The 13487-nt window shown below is 64.2% G+C and overlaps 4 protein-coding genes across 9 annotated transcripts in view; 1 reads left to right on the plus strand and 3 right to left on the minus strand.

Annotated features, from left to right (window-relative positions):
• Window positions 1–543, minus strand: part of CYSRT1 (cysteine rich tail 1) — a 4279-nt gene extending 3736 nt beyond the window's left edge. For both annotated transcript variants that reach the window (XM_029919590.1, XM_029919588.1), the window contains exon 1: window positions 266–543. The gene's annotated coding sequence lies outside the window, so the exon portion shown is untranslated. The remainder of the gene's footprint in view (window positions 1–265) is intronic.
• Window positions 1–1767, plus strand: RNF208 (ring finger protein 208). The gene is made up of 2 exons (XM_029919586.1): window positions 1–70; window positions 272–1767. The coding sequence occupies exon 2, from the start codon at window positions 804–806 to the stop codon at window positions 1599–1601; it is 798 nt and encodes a 265-aa protein (XP_029775446.1). The 5' UTR covers window positions 1–70; window positions 272–803; the 3' UTR covers window positions 1602–1767.
• LOC115276874 lies at window positions 1729–4477 on the minus strand. The gene is made up of 2 exons (XM_029920970.1): window positions 4387–4477; window positions 1729–4206 (listed from the first exon to the last, which is right to left on the minus strand). The coding sequence occupies exons 1-2, from the start codon at window positions 4475–4477 to the stop codon at window positions 3119–3121; spliced, it is 1179 nt and encodes a 392-aa protein (XP_029776830.1). The 3' UTR covers window positions 1729–3118.
• A 127-nt stretch (window positions 4478–4604) lies between these two features.
• On the minus strand, window positions 4605–13301 carry NDOR1 (NADPH dependent diflavin oxidoreductase 1). Of its 5 annotated transcripts, none has more exons than XM_029919584.1 (14): window positions 13080–13301; window positions 12657–12734; window positions 8750–8847; window positions 7732–7830; window positions 7547–7648; window positions 7229–7438; window positions 6920–7041; window positions 6565–6785; window positions 6319–6426; window positions 6037–6151; window positions 5737–5883; window positions 5514–5632; window positions 5346–5440; window positions 4605–5258 (listed from the first exon to the last, which is right to left on the minus strand). In XM_029919584.1, the coding sequence occupies exons 1-14, from the start codon at window positions 13212–13214 to the stop codon at window positions 5114–5116; spliced, it is 1794 nt and encodes a 597-aa protein (XP_029775444.1). In that variant the 5' UTR covers window positions 13215–13301; the 3' UTR covers window positions 4605–5113. The 5 variants fall into 5 exon arrangements, with proteins under 5 accessions (XP_029775444.1, XP_029775443.1, XP_029775442.1 ...); XM_029919583.1 differs by having other exon boundaries at window positions 5514–5657; XM_029919582.1 differs by having other exon boundaries at window positions 5514–5660.
• Between the last annotated feature and the right edge of the window lie 186 nt (window positions 13302–13487).

Below are 13487 nucleotides of genomic sequence, written 5' to 3' on the forward strand. Positions count from 1 at the left end.
CATCCGGGCCTGCCTTTGAGACAACCTCTGCGGCGGCGGCGCGCGGCCGGGGGACGCCAGGCTGGGGCAGGTGAGCTCGGGCGGGGCGGGGCGGGACGGCCGCGGGGTCGCGACTCGCCTCCCCTTCCCACCCTGGCAGGGGTTGGGCCTTGGGGGCGGGGGCTGGGTCCCAAGTCGAGGGAGGGTGAGGGTCAGAGGTCGGGAGCCCTGTCTTTTGTGCAGGGTGAGGGTGGGCCCCGGGCACTGCCCTCACCCTGTCTCTCACCTGCAGCTCGGGCCTGGTCCAGGCCGCTCTTCTGCTCCCGCCGCCGCCGAGCCCGCGGCCTGGGGCCTCCCGCAGCCTGGGCTCAGGCTAGCTGCCTTCCCTGGGCGCCCTGTCCTGGAGCCATGGGGCCCACCTAGCCCCTGCCTGCCCGGATGTCCCTGCTCAGGGACTGCTGACCTCGGCTGCAGGGGGAGCCCCCCCCACGCCCCCTCGCCAGCCTCAGCAGCCGGAGACCCTGGGTGAGCCCCTGGGCCAGACCTGCAGCCAAGGGCGGCCTCCTGTACTCCCCTGCCCCCGCCTCCCTCCTCCTCCCCCACCCCTTCCTCCTCCTCCTCCTCGGACTGGACCAGAGAAGCCACTGTGGCCATTGGGGGGGGCCCTGCCCCCCCAGCTCTCACCGGCCGCCCCCAGGAGTCCTCGGGGCGGCCGGGGTCCCCACCAGGCCTGGCAGGACCAGGATGCTGCTCCCTCTCCTCCTCCCCGGCCTCACCCAACGCCCCCACCCACCCAAACACCCAATCTGATTGGAGACAGCCGGATGCCGGCTGGCCCTGGGCCCGAGGTGGGCAGTGGCTGGCCAGGCCTACTCATGTCCTGCCTGAAGGGCCCCCATGTCATCCTCAAGATGGAGGCCATGAAGATTGTTCACCCTGAGAAGTTCCCTGAGCTGCAGGCGGCTGCCCCTTGCTTCCCACCTGCACCGAGGCCCACCCCTGCTCTGGCGCCCAAACGCGCCTGGCCCTCAGACACAGAGATCATCGTCAACCAGGCGTGTGGGGGGGACATGCCTGCCTTGGACGGGGCACCCCGCACCCCTCCGTTGCCACGGCGGCCCCGAAAGGGCAGTGTGGAGCTGGGCTTCCCCCGAGTGGCACCGGCGGACGAGGTCATCGTGAACCAGTACGTGGTGCGGCCCGGCTCTGCTGCCTCTGGGGCCCCTGCCACGGCGGCACCGGCTTCCGGTGAGCCCCTGGAGTGCCCCACCTGCGGGCACACGTACAATGTCACCCAGCGGCGGCCCCGGGTGCTGTCCTGCCTGCACTCCGTGTGTGAGCAGTGCCTGCAGATCCTCTATGAGTCCTGCCCCAAGTACAAGTTCATCTCCTGTCCCACCTGCCGCCGGGAGACTGTGCTCTTCACTGACTACGGCCTGGCCGCACTGGCCGTCAACACGTCCATTCTGAGCCGCCTGCCACCCGAGGCACTGACCGCCCCGTCCGGGGGTCAGTGGGGGGGCGAGCCGGAGGGCAGCTGCTACCAGACCTTCCGGCAGTACTGTGGGGCTGCGTGCACCTGCCACGTGCGGAACCCGCTGTCCGCCTGCTCCATCATGTAGCACCCGCCCGCTCGCTGCTGCCCGCCAGTCCTTGCTCGCCGCTTCTTCAGGGATCCGGCCCTGCCCCGTCGCCTGTTGACCCCTCGCCCACCACAGCTTCTGGCCCCTTCCCATGTGGCACTGTCGCTGCAAACAACTCGCCATTAAAACTCTTTGCCAAAGTTTGCACCTTGTTCCCTGGACTGAAGCCTGCTCTTGAGGCCTGTGCCCAGGGCTGCAGCCCAGACAGGGTCTAGCCTGGAGCCACCAGAGGGAGGCCCAATGCCTCTTGGGGTCAGCCTGCTCTGTTTGCCAGGGAGGGGCCAGGCCGGGCCAGGCACGCCACTCAGAAGGGCTGGACCTGGCTGTGCCTGTGGGCATGTGAATGCCCCGCACATCTGTGCAGAGCCAGCCTCCTGCGTGTGCTGGTGTGTGCGGATGTGCAGCACAGGCAAAGGGCAGGCACGTCCTCTGCACTGGCCGCTGGATGTGGGGGCAGCTGGATGGGGGACACCTCAGTCCATCAGGCTCCTGGTACCCACCAGACCCTAGGAACTTGAATGGGACTGGCCTTTGAGCCAATCTGAGCCGGGGCCGAGACCAGGACTGGCTGAGATCGTGGTGGGGTAGGACTCCGCGCCTTCTATCTACTCCACTACCTGGATTTGGGGAAGAACCTTTGCGTGGAGAGGGAAGGAGGGAAGGGCTGGGGAGAGTTGCCAGATGCTGAAGAAGGGGTGGAGAAAGTGAGAACACGGCCACAGTGGCTTAAGTGGCAGCTGCTGTCTATTCAGAACCATTCCTTGTGCCGGGCACAGCACAAGCCTGTGAGGTCGTGCTGTGTCCTTTAGATAAAGGGCTCAATGACATGGGGCTGCAGGGCACTCGGGCTTCAGCGCAGCTCTCCCCAGTCCCAAGGCCTAGCTGGGCCCTCGTTCCTTGCGGTTCAGGACACCTGGCCGCTCGGGGCCGCCCCCTTGGGTCCTGACCCAGCAAGCAAGGAGGCGATTTGTGGCCCGGACTTGCACGGCAAGGGCCCCTCCCCACTTGTGCCCTGTCCTTCAGGGAACACACACCAGCCCTTATCTGGAACATGACCAAGTGGCGGGCCCTGCACCCAGGGCCCCACTCTCTTCAAGGAGTCACCTCATTACCAGACCTCACTGTTCACTTTCGTGTCCGCTGTGTCCCTCTTGCAGACAGGCCGGGTGGGGCAGGGAGACGGGGTAAAGATGGCTCGATGTCAGTAAGGGACTCTTCCAAGGAGGAGTGCTTGGGGCCCTGGTTGCAGACCTCATCCAGCACCGCCCTTGGGCATCCGTAGTGTCTGGGCAGTGGGGTAGGAGGTCTCTGGCTCGGTCAGAGGCTGAACACAGGGTCCTGGGTAGCCCTGGCCCCAGACCTGGTTCTTGATTGAAGGCTAGCGCCCCACTTGGTCTTGGGTTTTTCAGCTTGGTCATCAGGCCTCAGGGCAAGCCCGGGCCTCCTGGCACATCAGTGGCCCTGGTGGCACTGGCGACAGGTGCGACAGGCCCTGCTCAGTGGCCAGCGCGCTCCAGCAGCATGAACAGGAGCCCCAGCAGCATGAGGGGCGTGAAGATGAGCAGCAGGCCCAGCAGCTCAAGGGCCAGCAGCCCCAGCAGCACCAGGCGGCGGGTGCAGGGCCCTCGTTCCCGCAAGGCCCAGAGGCGGGCACCCAGGCAGGGTGGGCAGGGTAGGAAGGGCAGGCAGCCCTGGCCACCCACGGGCCCCGCCAGGAAGCGGAGCCGGTACCGGTGCTCTAAGGAGGCCCAAGGCCCATGGCTGCGGCGGGGAGGTGCAGGGGGCGTGGGGGGCCGTGGGCTCTGGGGCCCGTCTGCCCGCAACAGCTCCTCCTGCAGCTGGCAGATCTCCCACTCGAGCATGGGTGTCTTCTGGCGACAGAGTGGGCAGCAGACCCGGCCCAGGTCGGCACTGGGGGCCATGCCCAGCAGTTGGTGCAGGCAGTCCACACACAGGCCGTGGCCACAGTTCAGCAGGGCCAGGCGGTGCCCACTGGGCCCGTAGGGCTCTGTGCAGATGGGGCACTCCTCCTGCCCTGGCTGCCCGACTGGCTCCCGCTCCTCGTCCTCCCTTGCTCTCTCAGCCCAGGGGCAGGCTATGGCCGTGGCCCCCAGGAGGGGCTCACTGTCTTGAGTCCCTGCAGCTTGGGTGTTTCCAAGAACGCTGCTGTCCGCCTCTTCATCCACCAGTCCTGGGTGTGGGGGGGCCAGGGGTTCAGGGCCCAGAGAAGTGGGAGGTGGGCTGGGGAGCCCAGCACTGAGGCCACAGGGGCCATGGGTGGGGGCCCCAGGGCAGGAGTCAGGATGGGTGGGTGGGGTCCCCAGGGTGGTGACGAGGGTGATTGGGGCCCTGAAGGTCAGTGTGGCCCTCGGTGAGGGCAGGATCTGGCGCTGACCTCGAAACGGCCGCAGGCTCGCCCCACCCTGGAAAGTCAACTTCACCTGGGCCCCAGCGCTTGTGCCGGCTCCGGGCAGCTCCTGGGCCCACGCGTGCCGTCTTCGCGGGATCTGCCCCAGCCCCGACGTGGCCTCGGCCCACCCTTGGGTCAGCAACTGCCGGAGACAGCCGGACTCCGGGCAGCAGCCTCGCGGGTGGGCGGGCCGGCGGGACTCCTCCCACAGGAATTCCCCTCTGAGCACTGAAGGCTCCTCCCGGGGGCGGGGACAACGGCGGCCCCACCCCCTATTTCCGACCCAGTGCGGAAAGTCACTTGCGGAGCTGGGAAGTAATGGCTAATACCGGCCTCGCCAGGGCCTCCCCTCACCCTTCCTCCCAGGGCCCTTCGGCTGCCCCCCTCCCTGGTCCTCAGAGTCTGGGCAGAGCTTGTACAACGTGGGCAGGCAGCTTGCACACATCGCAGGAGAATCGGACCCCAAAGACGGCTGAGCAACGGTGCCCTTGTGCCCTCCACGAGTGGCCGTCCCCACCCAGACCCGCTGTGGGCCCGCACACGCCCTGAGGCACCCAGACAGGCACAAGGAAGAGGTCAGAAGCAGCCTCCCAGGGCCCACAGTTTATTCCGGAGGCCTTCCGGGAACAGGGTGAGGAGAGTTACTAGCTGGGGGTCTCCTCTGGTGCTCACCGCCTGCCAGCCCCGCCCCGGCCCCGCGAGGCCCTGACAGCACCCCCTACTCTATGGGAGGGCGCGGAGAAGTGGCAGAGGGGGACTGGGAACCTGCTGTCCCCCAGGCTTCCATGGGCCCCGTGCCCATCAGGCTGCCCGTTCCTTCCTGGGCCCCGCCCTTATGCAGGGTGGAGCAGCCCAGGGGCCATCCTGACCCCGACCCAGGCTGGCGCCAGTGGGGAGAGGCCAGCAGTCGCCTGCCACCCTGGATGGGGGCAGGGTGGGGTGGTGAGCTGGCAGCGACGTAAGGGCTGAGTACAGGACCCCAGGCCGACTGGAGTGAGGCCGTGCAGGGGACAGGGTGGAAGGGGACAGCGGCCTCCCGGAGGGCAGTGTTTAGAGCTGCTGAGACTGGCAGGCTGGCTTCTTAGGCCCACGTCTCACTCTGGAAGCGCAGCGCCCGCTGGAGCCTGGCGAGGTAGTCTGCTGCCCCAGGGCCCGAGAGCCCACCCTCCTCCTGGAAGATGGACGTTAGGGCTTCGGACACATCTGCGGGCATGCGCTTGGCATTGCTGGAGGGACAGGCAGGAGGGCTCAGCGTGGCTGGGACCACGGAGGGCTGGCTCCCACCCCCACCCCACCTCCGAGGCCCAGCTCACCCCGCCAGGTAGAAGTAGGCTCCCTGGTGGTCCAGCAGCTCCCACACCAACGGCCCGAGCTCCCGGAGCCTGTGCTGCACATACACCTTCCGCTCCTACGGGAGGGGGTGGGGCAGGGCGTGGGGACGGTGTGACCGTGTCCTGGCCCCTCCCCACCCGCACACACACCTGTTCCCGGGAGAAGGCAGTGAAGAGCCTCAGGCAGCCTTTCCTCTCCAGCTCTACCCACTCCGATTCCCAGTAGAAGTCCTGGTCTCGCCAGCGGCAGCCGAAGAACAAGAAGTTTCCTGAGGGACCATAGAGAACAGAAGTCTCCTGGGGAATCACAGGCCTGTGAGGCTTGGCCGCGTCAGCCCCAACTGCCGCCCTGCCCAAGACCCTGTGTGCTCACCGGTCCGACCCTGGGCCACTCGCTCCTGGACAGCTGCTCGGAAAGGGGCCACGCCAGTGCCAGGGCCCACCATGATCACAGGTACGTCTGGTGTCTCCGGGAAGGTCAGGCTCCCAGGCCGCACCCACAGAGGCACCTGGACAGGACCTACGGCAGAAGGGAAGAGGCATGAAGAGGCTCTGAGGACCAGGGCCCTAGTTCAGGGCTGGCCATGGTGCACAGGCTGGGGGGGTGGGGCGGGGCGGGTGCCTCTCCCAGTGCTCTATCCCCACCCCCCACCCTCCGGAAAGCAGATGTCACCTCGCCCAGGATCCAGAGACGCCAGCCAGGAGGAGCAGAGGCCCCGGCGGGGCTCCTTGAGGCGCGTCTGGTACTGCACCACAGCGATGAGGATCTGCAGCTTTGAGGGGTGAGCCTGGGGACGGGACGGTGGGCACCCTGCCAACCAGCTTCAGGCTTACCCACTTCACCCCGGATGGTCCCAGGTGGGGGGCAGATGTTGAGGGTCAGGGCGCCCCCCACCCCCGCAGTCCCAGCATCCCTGAGGCCGGCCGGGGCTCTCTCTGCCCGACAGGCCCTCACCAGCAGAGAGGAGGCGATGGAGAAGGCCCGCGGGCGGATCGGGGGTACGAGGTCCAGCAGGTAGTCCACGGGAATGGCTCCAGCCGTGTGCGGGAAGTCACACAAGACCTGGGCAGAGACAGCCAGGTGGGCTTCGGCCAGCACTGCCACACGTGGCTGCGGCTCAGAGCCCTAGGCCCACCGCCCCCGCCCACCCCCTCCCACCCCCTCCCACCCCTGGGGCCGCCGGCCCCCGCCCGCCCCCACCTCCAGGATGGTCCTGCGAGGCCGGTTGCAGTATGAATACAGCTCCTCCTGACCTTGGGGGGCACTGAACTGCAGCAGCTTCTCCCGCTCCAGCTCATGGGGAGATAGACAGGCCAGGAGCTCGAAGAAGGAGCGGCGGGGCACGCTGGCGATGTCCAGGTAGTGGGACACGAGGTGCCTCACGGAGCAGGGCTGGGGCAGCTGCGCAGGGCAGGGGACACCTACGGCAGGAAGCGAGGAGCCTCTGGGGGGTCAGGACACCGCTGGGCAGGCCGCAGACCCCGGCAGGGCGAGAGAGAGAGAGAGAGAGAGAGAGAGAGAGAGAGAGAGAGAGAGAGGCACTCTCGGGACTCACCTGGCTCCCGGGGCAGCAGCGTGAAGTACCGGCTGGGGTCCAGGCCCAGCACCCGGCAGAACTGCTGGACGTGGCTGGCCTGGTTCTCGGGCTGGATCAGCACCACATCGCCAGGTGCAAAGCTGTGTGGGGGAAAGCCAACGGGGAAAGTGAGGGAGGGTGTGGGCAGGGCACTGGGGGGTCAGGGGGGCTGGGGGTGGTCCTTCGATGGATGTGCTTCCTGCAGCCCAGCCAGCCCCCTCGCCCTGCCACAGCCCCGCTGCCTTGTCACTTGGCCTCAGCCCCTCTCTGGTGTCTCAGGCCTCTCACCTGAGCCCAGAGCCTGTGATGTCAAACTCGATCAGCCGGACGTCCTGGAAGTGAGACGGGCCGGTGACCCTCTGGTTGATGACCATGGGTGCCAGGAAGGGCTGCTGCTCTGAAGGGGGGCCTGGGGGGTCTGCGTGGGCCACATGCTGCTCCTCGGAGCGCATCCTGGGGGTCCCCAGAAGGAAGTGGAGGGTGAACCTGGAGGGCAGACTGTAGGGAGGGCACACGCTAGTCAGGCTGGCGCAAGGCCTCAAGCGCGGCCCCACGGCCAGGCCGCTCCGCTGCCCCTGCAGGCGCTGCGCCACGGCCCACACTCACGGGACTCCGGGGGGAATCACGCCCAGGTCAGGGGGCACCGGGTACAGCCCCAGCACCTTCTCCCACAGATCCTGCAGCCAGGGGTCGATGGCAGCGTCGGGCCTGGAGAGAGAGCATGTGCACGCTGTTCTGAGCGGCCCCTGCCCCTGGCTGGGCCTGCAGGAGGGCGCCCCCACTCCACTCACCCCAGCTCATGCTGGTCATCGCCCAGGCACGCGGGCAGCAGGGCACTGCCCCCAAGCTGCAGCAGCCGTCGGTGCAGCTTCTTGGCCACAAAATTGAACCTACAGAGAGAGTGAGGCTTGAGCAGGCCCCGGGCAGAGGGCGAAGGGGAAGCAGCCCCAAAGGGGCCCCCACCAGAAGACCCTGGGGCTCGACAGCACCCCGTCCAGAGAGCTCTGTTGGCAATATGCCTGCATCTGGGCCGCGGTGAACCGTCTCTGTCGGGCACAGAACGAGACCCTGGGCAGGGGAGTGTCGCGTTGCCCCGTTCACCTGAGCAAGCACAGCCCTGCTCCTCCCGTGACTGGCTCCGGAGGCGCCGGCACCCAACGACCCCCCCCCACCCGCCGCCCCCGGCGCTGTTTCAGGGAGCTGGTGACATGCAACCCTCACCCATAAATTCCTCGGTGCTGCTTTAAGAAATAACACAAAGTAACATTATTCTTAACTTGGGCTTTGGATGGATCCTGAAAATTGGAGAGACCAAGGCGGAGGCGGTCACACCACTACACCCAGGGGAGCAGAGGCCTTGGAGGTGGCTCCGGGGGCTGGGGGGCTTCTGGGGCCCTCCCATAATCCCACCGTTCTGTTCTCTGGGCTCTTTGTGAGCCCAAATATCTCACGCCTGCGTGTTTTTGTCAAAGTGGGAGAAGCCAGGTAGGCCTCTGCCACCCTAAGTCACGTGTCAGCCTGTGTGCTGGCTGAGGCCCCGATGTCCAGTTCCAGACATCACTTCCTGCCCTCGGAGCCACCGTGGGGCCACCCGAGGTTCGGTCCCCACTTTGCTGCCCTGCCGACCTCCTATCGGTGCCCTGCTCACCCTTCGAGCGCCAGATGCTCCCCGATTGTCCCCACAGCCTGGCCATGGCCAAGAGTCTAGACGGAGCCCTGGAGGCCGAGTCACCTGTCCCTCCACAGGGAATTCGTACTCAACCCCAAGGCCAGGCCCGGTGGGCCAGCAGCCGTTCTGCCCCTACTCACTTGGCATAAGAGGAATCCCCGAGGCCCAGCACGGCAAAGTCCATCTGACAGAGGGAGGTCGGTGACAGGTGCTTTCGGAATATGAACCTCCAGAAGTTCTGCGGCCAGAAGAAGCCAAGTTAGAGGCCCTGCTCTGGGCCCCAGGGCCCTAGGGTGGGGCAGGGACCCTCCTTGCTCCTTCAGATTTTTGTTATTGAAACAAGACCATTTTTTATTTTGTCACAATGACGAAAGATTTAGAAAAAGGCAGAAACTCATAAACCAGAAAGCTGCCCCAGAGCCACCACCAGGAGTGTGAGCTCCACCCCTGCCTGGGCAGGGGGCTGAGGGCTAACCCCTGCCGCACAGCCTCCCCAGGGTGGGGGTGGCACCCGTTGGACCTCCCCCAGGACCACTTCCTCCCCTCACACCGAGCCCTGCATCCAAAGGCCCGCCTGTTCTCAGCTCAGAGCGTCGGGCGCCACAGGACCCCTCTGTGGCCCTAGTCTCGCCCCACTGATGGAAGTTGCTCTTTTGGAGCCTGCTCCTGGCCCTGGGTCCCCATCAGGCCGCTCTGTGCTCACTGCCACCCCCTCATGGCTGAGGACCCGGACCCATGCCCTTCCCCAGGACACCCTCACCTCCACGCACCTGGCTGTCCCAGGGGCCTTACAGCCAGCCGCTCAAGGTCACAGCCCAGGCGCCTCTTCTCCGCCCGGCCGGGGGCCCTCATGGGAGACGGTCCTGGCCCACACCCTGCCCCAGCCCCGCCAGAGGCCTCCAGAAGCGCTTCGCAAACACAGCTCCCCATCACCTGCAGCCATGGTGATCTGAGCCCTGGACCCCAGCGTTCACGTGGGGGCCGGGCGTTAGCTGCATTCCACCTCCCTTGTACTTCGTCACTTGAGAGACAGGCCCACTGGGGTGGAAGGACCCTGTGGGGACACAGCTCTGCCCACTGGTCCTGTACCACCCTGGACCACCCCCCAAGGGCTATGCTGCATCAGCCTGTGCTCGGGGACTGTGCTCTCTGCCTCCGGGGACCTGTGTGCTCCTCCTTAGAGACTTGTTTTCTGAAGCCTGCAAAGAACACCTTCCCAGTGAAGCTATACTTTTCACAGTTCTGTACCTGCCAATCATGGGTCCTCCCTTCACAGATTGGCAGGCTGGCAGGGCCACTTCCGGAGGAAATGGTCTTTTCAGAGAGCCGGAGCCCTTGCTCCAAGCCGTTCAGCTGGACCACCACCACGGAGAAAGCAGACCCTCATGTCCCACTCTGCCCCTTACCAGCTACCCGGGCACCCTCAGCCCCAAGAAGCGCAGCCCATCATGGTGTGCCTTGGTGGCACCGCTCCCTCCGAGGTGGGCCTCACCAGGGACACACTAGACTCTTCTTCAGTCCTGGGATGTTTTGTTAGTTCTTCTCTTTGGTCAGTTTCTCCCTACTCCGTTTTCTCGTTCTGAGGTTACTAAAATGATCTTAGAATCTTGCTATTCCCTTTCCTGGTTCCTCGCTCATTTTTGGTTCTACTTTCCAGAGGATTTCTCAACTTCACTCTCTGATCTTTTCTAGTTTTCCTGATATCGTTTTAAAGAGCATGTCCAGTGTTTCCAGCGTTGCCCTGTTTTGTGTGTTCCTTCCGGTCCTGCGGGTGCCGAGTTCCACAGGGGCTGCTCTCTTGCTGCTCGTCCAGGTTACCTGAGGGTATGGTGGTTCTTTGCTGTTTGTACTTAAGAAGTTGGCAGAAAACTGTGAGTTCGGGCCGGTCACCCAAGGTGCGTGTCGTGGCCAGGCCCCTGCTGGTCTCCCACTGCGGTTACTTAGTTTCCCTGCAGAGGGCCCCTCCTGGCCACAGCATCTCGAGGACCGAGGTGAGGAAGCCAGCGTCTTCCTGTTTGGTGCAGGGCTGGTCACTAAGCCTGGTCTTCAGTGGGCGCCATGCCCCCTCCTGTATCCCTAGGACCTCAGGCTGCCTCTCTAAGAGCCGGCAGGTCACGCTGTGGCTGGGGAGGGCCCCTCCTGCCCAGGTATCCATGCCTGCGGTCTTCGTGGTCCACCCTCATCCTGGGAGGACTGTCACCGCCTTCACGGTGTTGGCTTTTGATGTCCGGTCTGTACCCCAGCCCAGCTGGCTTCAGAGAGGCCTTGGTTTCCCTTTCCCTCCCATGTCCTGTGTCGTGGGCTCCACAGTTCACCTCCTGCCTTTGGTCCCCTCACACTCGCCTTCTCTCTTGTCCCTCTTCTTGCTGGAGACCTCTCCTGGCTGCGCTGGGGTCCTGGCCCCGGGTCTCCTATCGTCCCCTGCTCCTCAGCCGTGAGCCTCTTTCTCCCTCGTCCCCCACCGTCCGCATTTCACAGGCCTCTCCCCTTAACACCTTTCCAGCCCTGCAGCCCCGTTCACAGCCAGAATCGTGTCTGGGACTGTTTAATGCACAGACGTTCTTGTGATTCTTTCTGCGTACCCGCCGACCCTCCGTGACCTCGTGTTTCCCCCTGGAAGTCCCTGACACGGCGCTCCTCAAAGTCACCAGCAGTCCCTTTGCTGATAAACCCTACTGGTGCAGCTCAGGCTTTATCTGCTTCACTTCTGTGCATCCTTGAGTGCTGGAGGCCTTTCTCTCAGAACAGTCACCTTCCTGCCCTTGACCTTGTTGTTGGGCCCACGACACAGGACATGGGAGGGGAGGACCTTGGATTTGGTGCACTCCCTCTTTTTGCCGTTGGGGCCACTTTCCTGCCCCTAACAGGCTTTTCTCCACCTCCTACGCTCTCAGTGTTCAGGGCAGCCGGTCCCACACCTAGCTTGTATCCCCACCTGGACGACTTCCAGCCCTTGACCTCCCTGGTCTCAATATCTGTGTAGAAAACTACCATCCACTCTGGTCCCTAAGCCCGAATCCCTGCCTCGATTCCATCTTCCTTCCCATCTTTTAGCCTGTGTGATTCCAGGCCCTCTCGATTCTACTGTAGCATCTCTGGAAGGTGCCCGTTTTTCTCTTCTGTCTGCCACCATCCTGGCTCAGGCTGCCAGTCTCTTGCCTTCACTGTGCATCCGGTGGAGCTGTTCTTCCTCTCCTACGGCCTGCCCTCCCTGCCGACAAGTAGCAGTTTTGCGGGGATACAAATGTGACTGTCACCCAGTGGACGGCATGGCCCTTCACCTCAAGTCCAGCCACCTTCCACGGCTGTCAGGGTTCTTGGGATCAGGTCTGGCTTCCGCCTCTCTTCTCCCCTCCCACCCGGATGCATTCCTTGGCTCCGTCATCTTCAACTGCTTTCTGTTCTTCCCTCAGGAGGTCTTTCTTCCCTGCACAGGCTGCTCCCAGCTTCCTGGTGCCTGCCTAGGCCCCACTTATCCTCAGGACTTAGCCTACACTCTTTTCTTCCAGAAAGCTCTCCCTGAGCCTCCAGGTTGGGCTAGATAGCTTTTATTAATGTCCTCATAACACCTAGCACTTTCTCGGGCAGCAGGTACCTTCTAGTAAGGTAACTGCGTGTTAAACTTTTTGCTTTTGCTACGTCATGAGCTCCATGAGGACAGAAATAGGTTCGGGGCTGGATTCCCAGCACTAGATCACGTTTGGAATAGAATGTGTGCTCAAAAGATGGTCAAAGAATTGAAGAATGTTCCTGGAGGAAGGTCCAACAGTTTTGAAATACTCACAAGACTCAGACCAGATTAATATATAGCCCCGGAGAAAATATTAAAGGTTAAAATGGAGAACAAGGCGATCGGTGGCCTGCGAAGTGTTTATTAGGGAGGACAGCCAGAGCCCCCAGCTCCCTCCCAAACCCACCGCTAACGTGCAGCATGCCTAGGAGGACAACTGTTCATCGTGCTTCTTGGCCTCTCCAGGCAATGAAAACTGAGGGTCCAGGGCAGTGATCTGAGCTTCTGACCAAAGAAAGCCTTCAGGTCAGCCTTACCTTCATGTTGTCAGGGGGGTCTCCTTGGCCTGTAGTTGCACAAACAAATATCACCAGGGGCTCATTAATCAGATTCACCTCAACAAAAAGACACATGCGTTAAGACCTCGGCTGTAGCAAGCAGGCGTCCTCTTCGCAGCCCGGCCCCCTCTCCTTCACTCAGGGGGTGGGGCAAACGGCCTCACGGAGCACCCGCGAGCAGCCGGCCTGCCTTTGCCCTCTCAGGCTCCACCCTCCCACCTTGCCTGCCTCTCCATGTGCTAAGCCCAGCCACTGTCCCCAACTTTTCCTGCCCCCTAAACTCGCCATAATGGAAGGGCTTGCTCTCACACAAAATGCGGTGCCCTGCGGTGGAGGAGGGCTCTGAGAGCTGGCGCCCTCGCCCTGCTCAGTCTCACTGCCAAGGCCCTAGGGTGCCCTCACCACTGAGTAGGAGTCCAAGGCCTGCACCCGGCAGTCAAGCCGCCGGCGCCGAGCCTCGCGGCCCAGCCTCTCCGACACATCCTGAGCCGTGCCGGTCTGGCTGCCGAAGAGCACCAAAAGCCCCGGCCTCGGCATTCGGACGCGCCCGAAGACCCCGGGACCGAAGGACCCGACCGGCTAGCAGATGCCGCAAGCCTGGACGGCCCGTACTGGCTTGGACTTCCGACTTCCGGTGGCGGCCGGAAGTGACGCCGTTGGACCGCGCCCGGCAGGGCATGGCGTCCGAGGGGGGCGGGTATCCGTTAGCCGCCGGTGCTGGGTCCCGGGCCGGGGCCAGGGTATTGGCGACCCGCCAGGGCCGAGGGCTGGGGCCGGCGGAGCCGCTTGCTTGCCCGCCGCAGCGGAGCC

Source organism: Suricata suricatta, chromosome 13 (genome assembly GCF_006229205.1).
Source record: "Suricata suricatta isolate VVHF042 chromosome 13, meerkat_22Aug2017_6uvM2_HiC, whole genome shotgun sequence".
NCBI lineage: Eukaryota > Metazoa > Chordata > Mammalia > Carnivora > Herpestidae > Suricata > Suricata suricatta.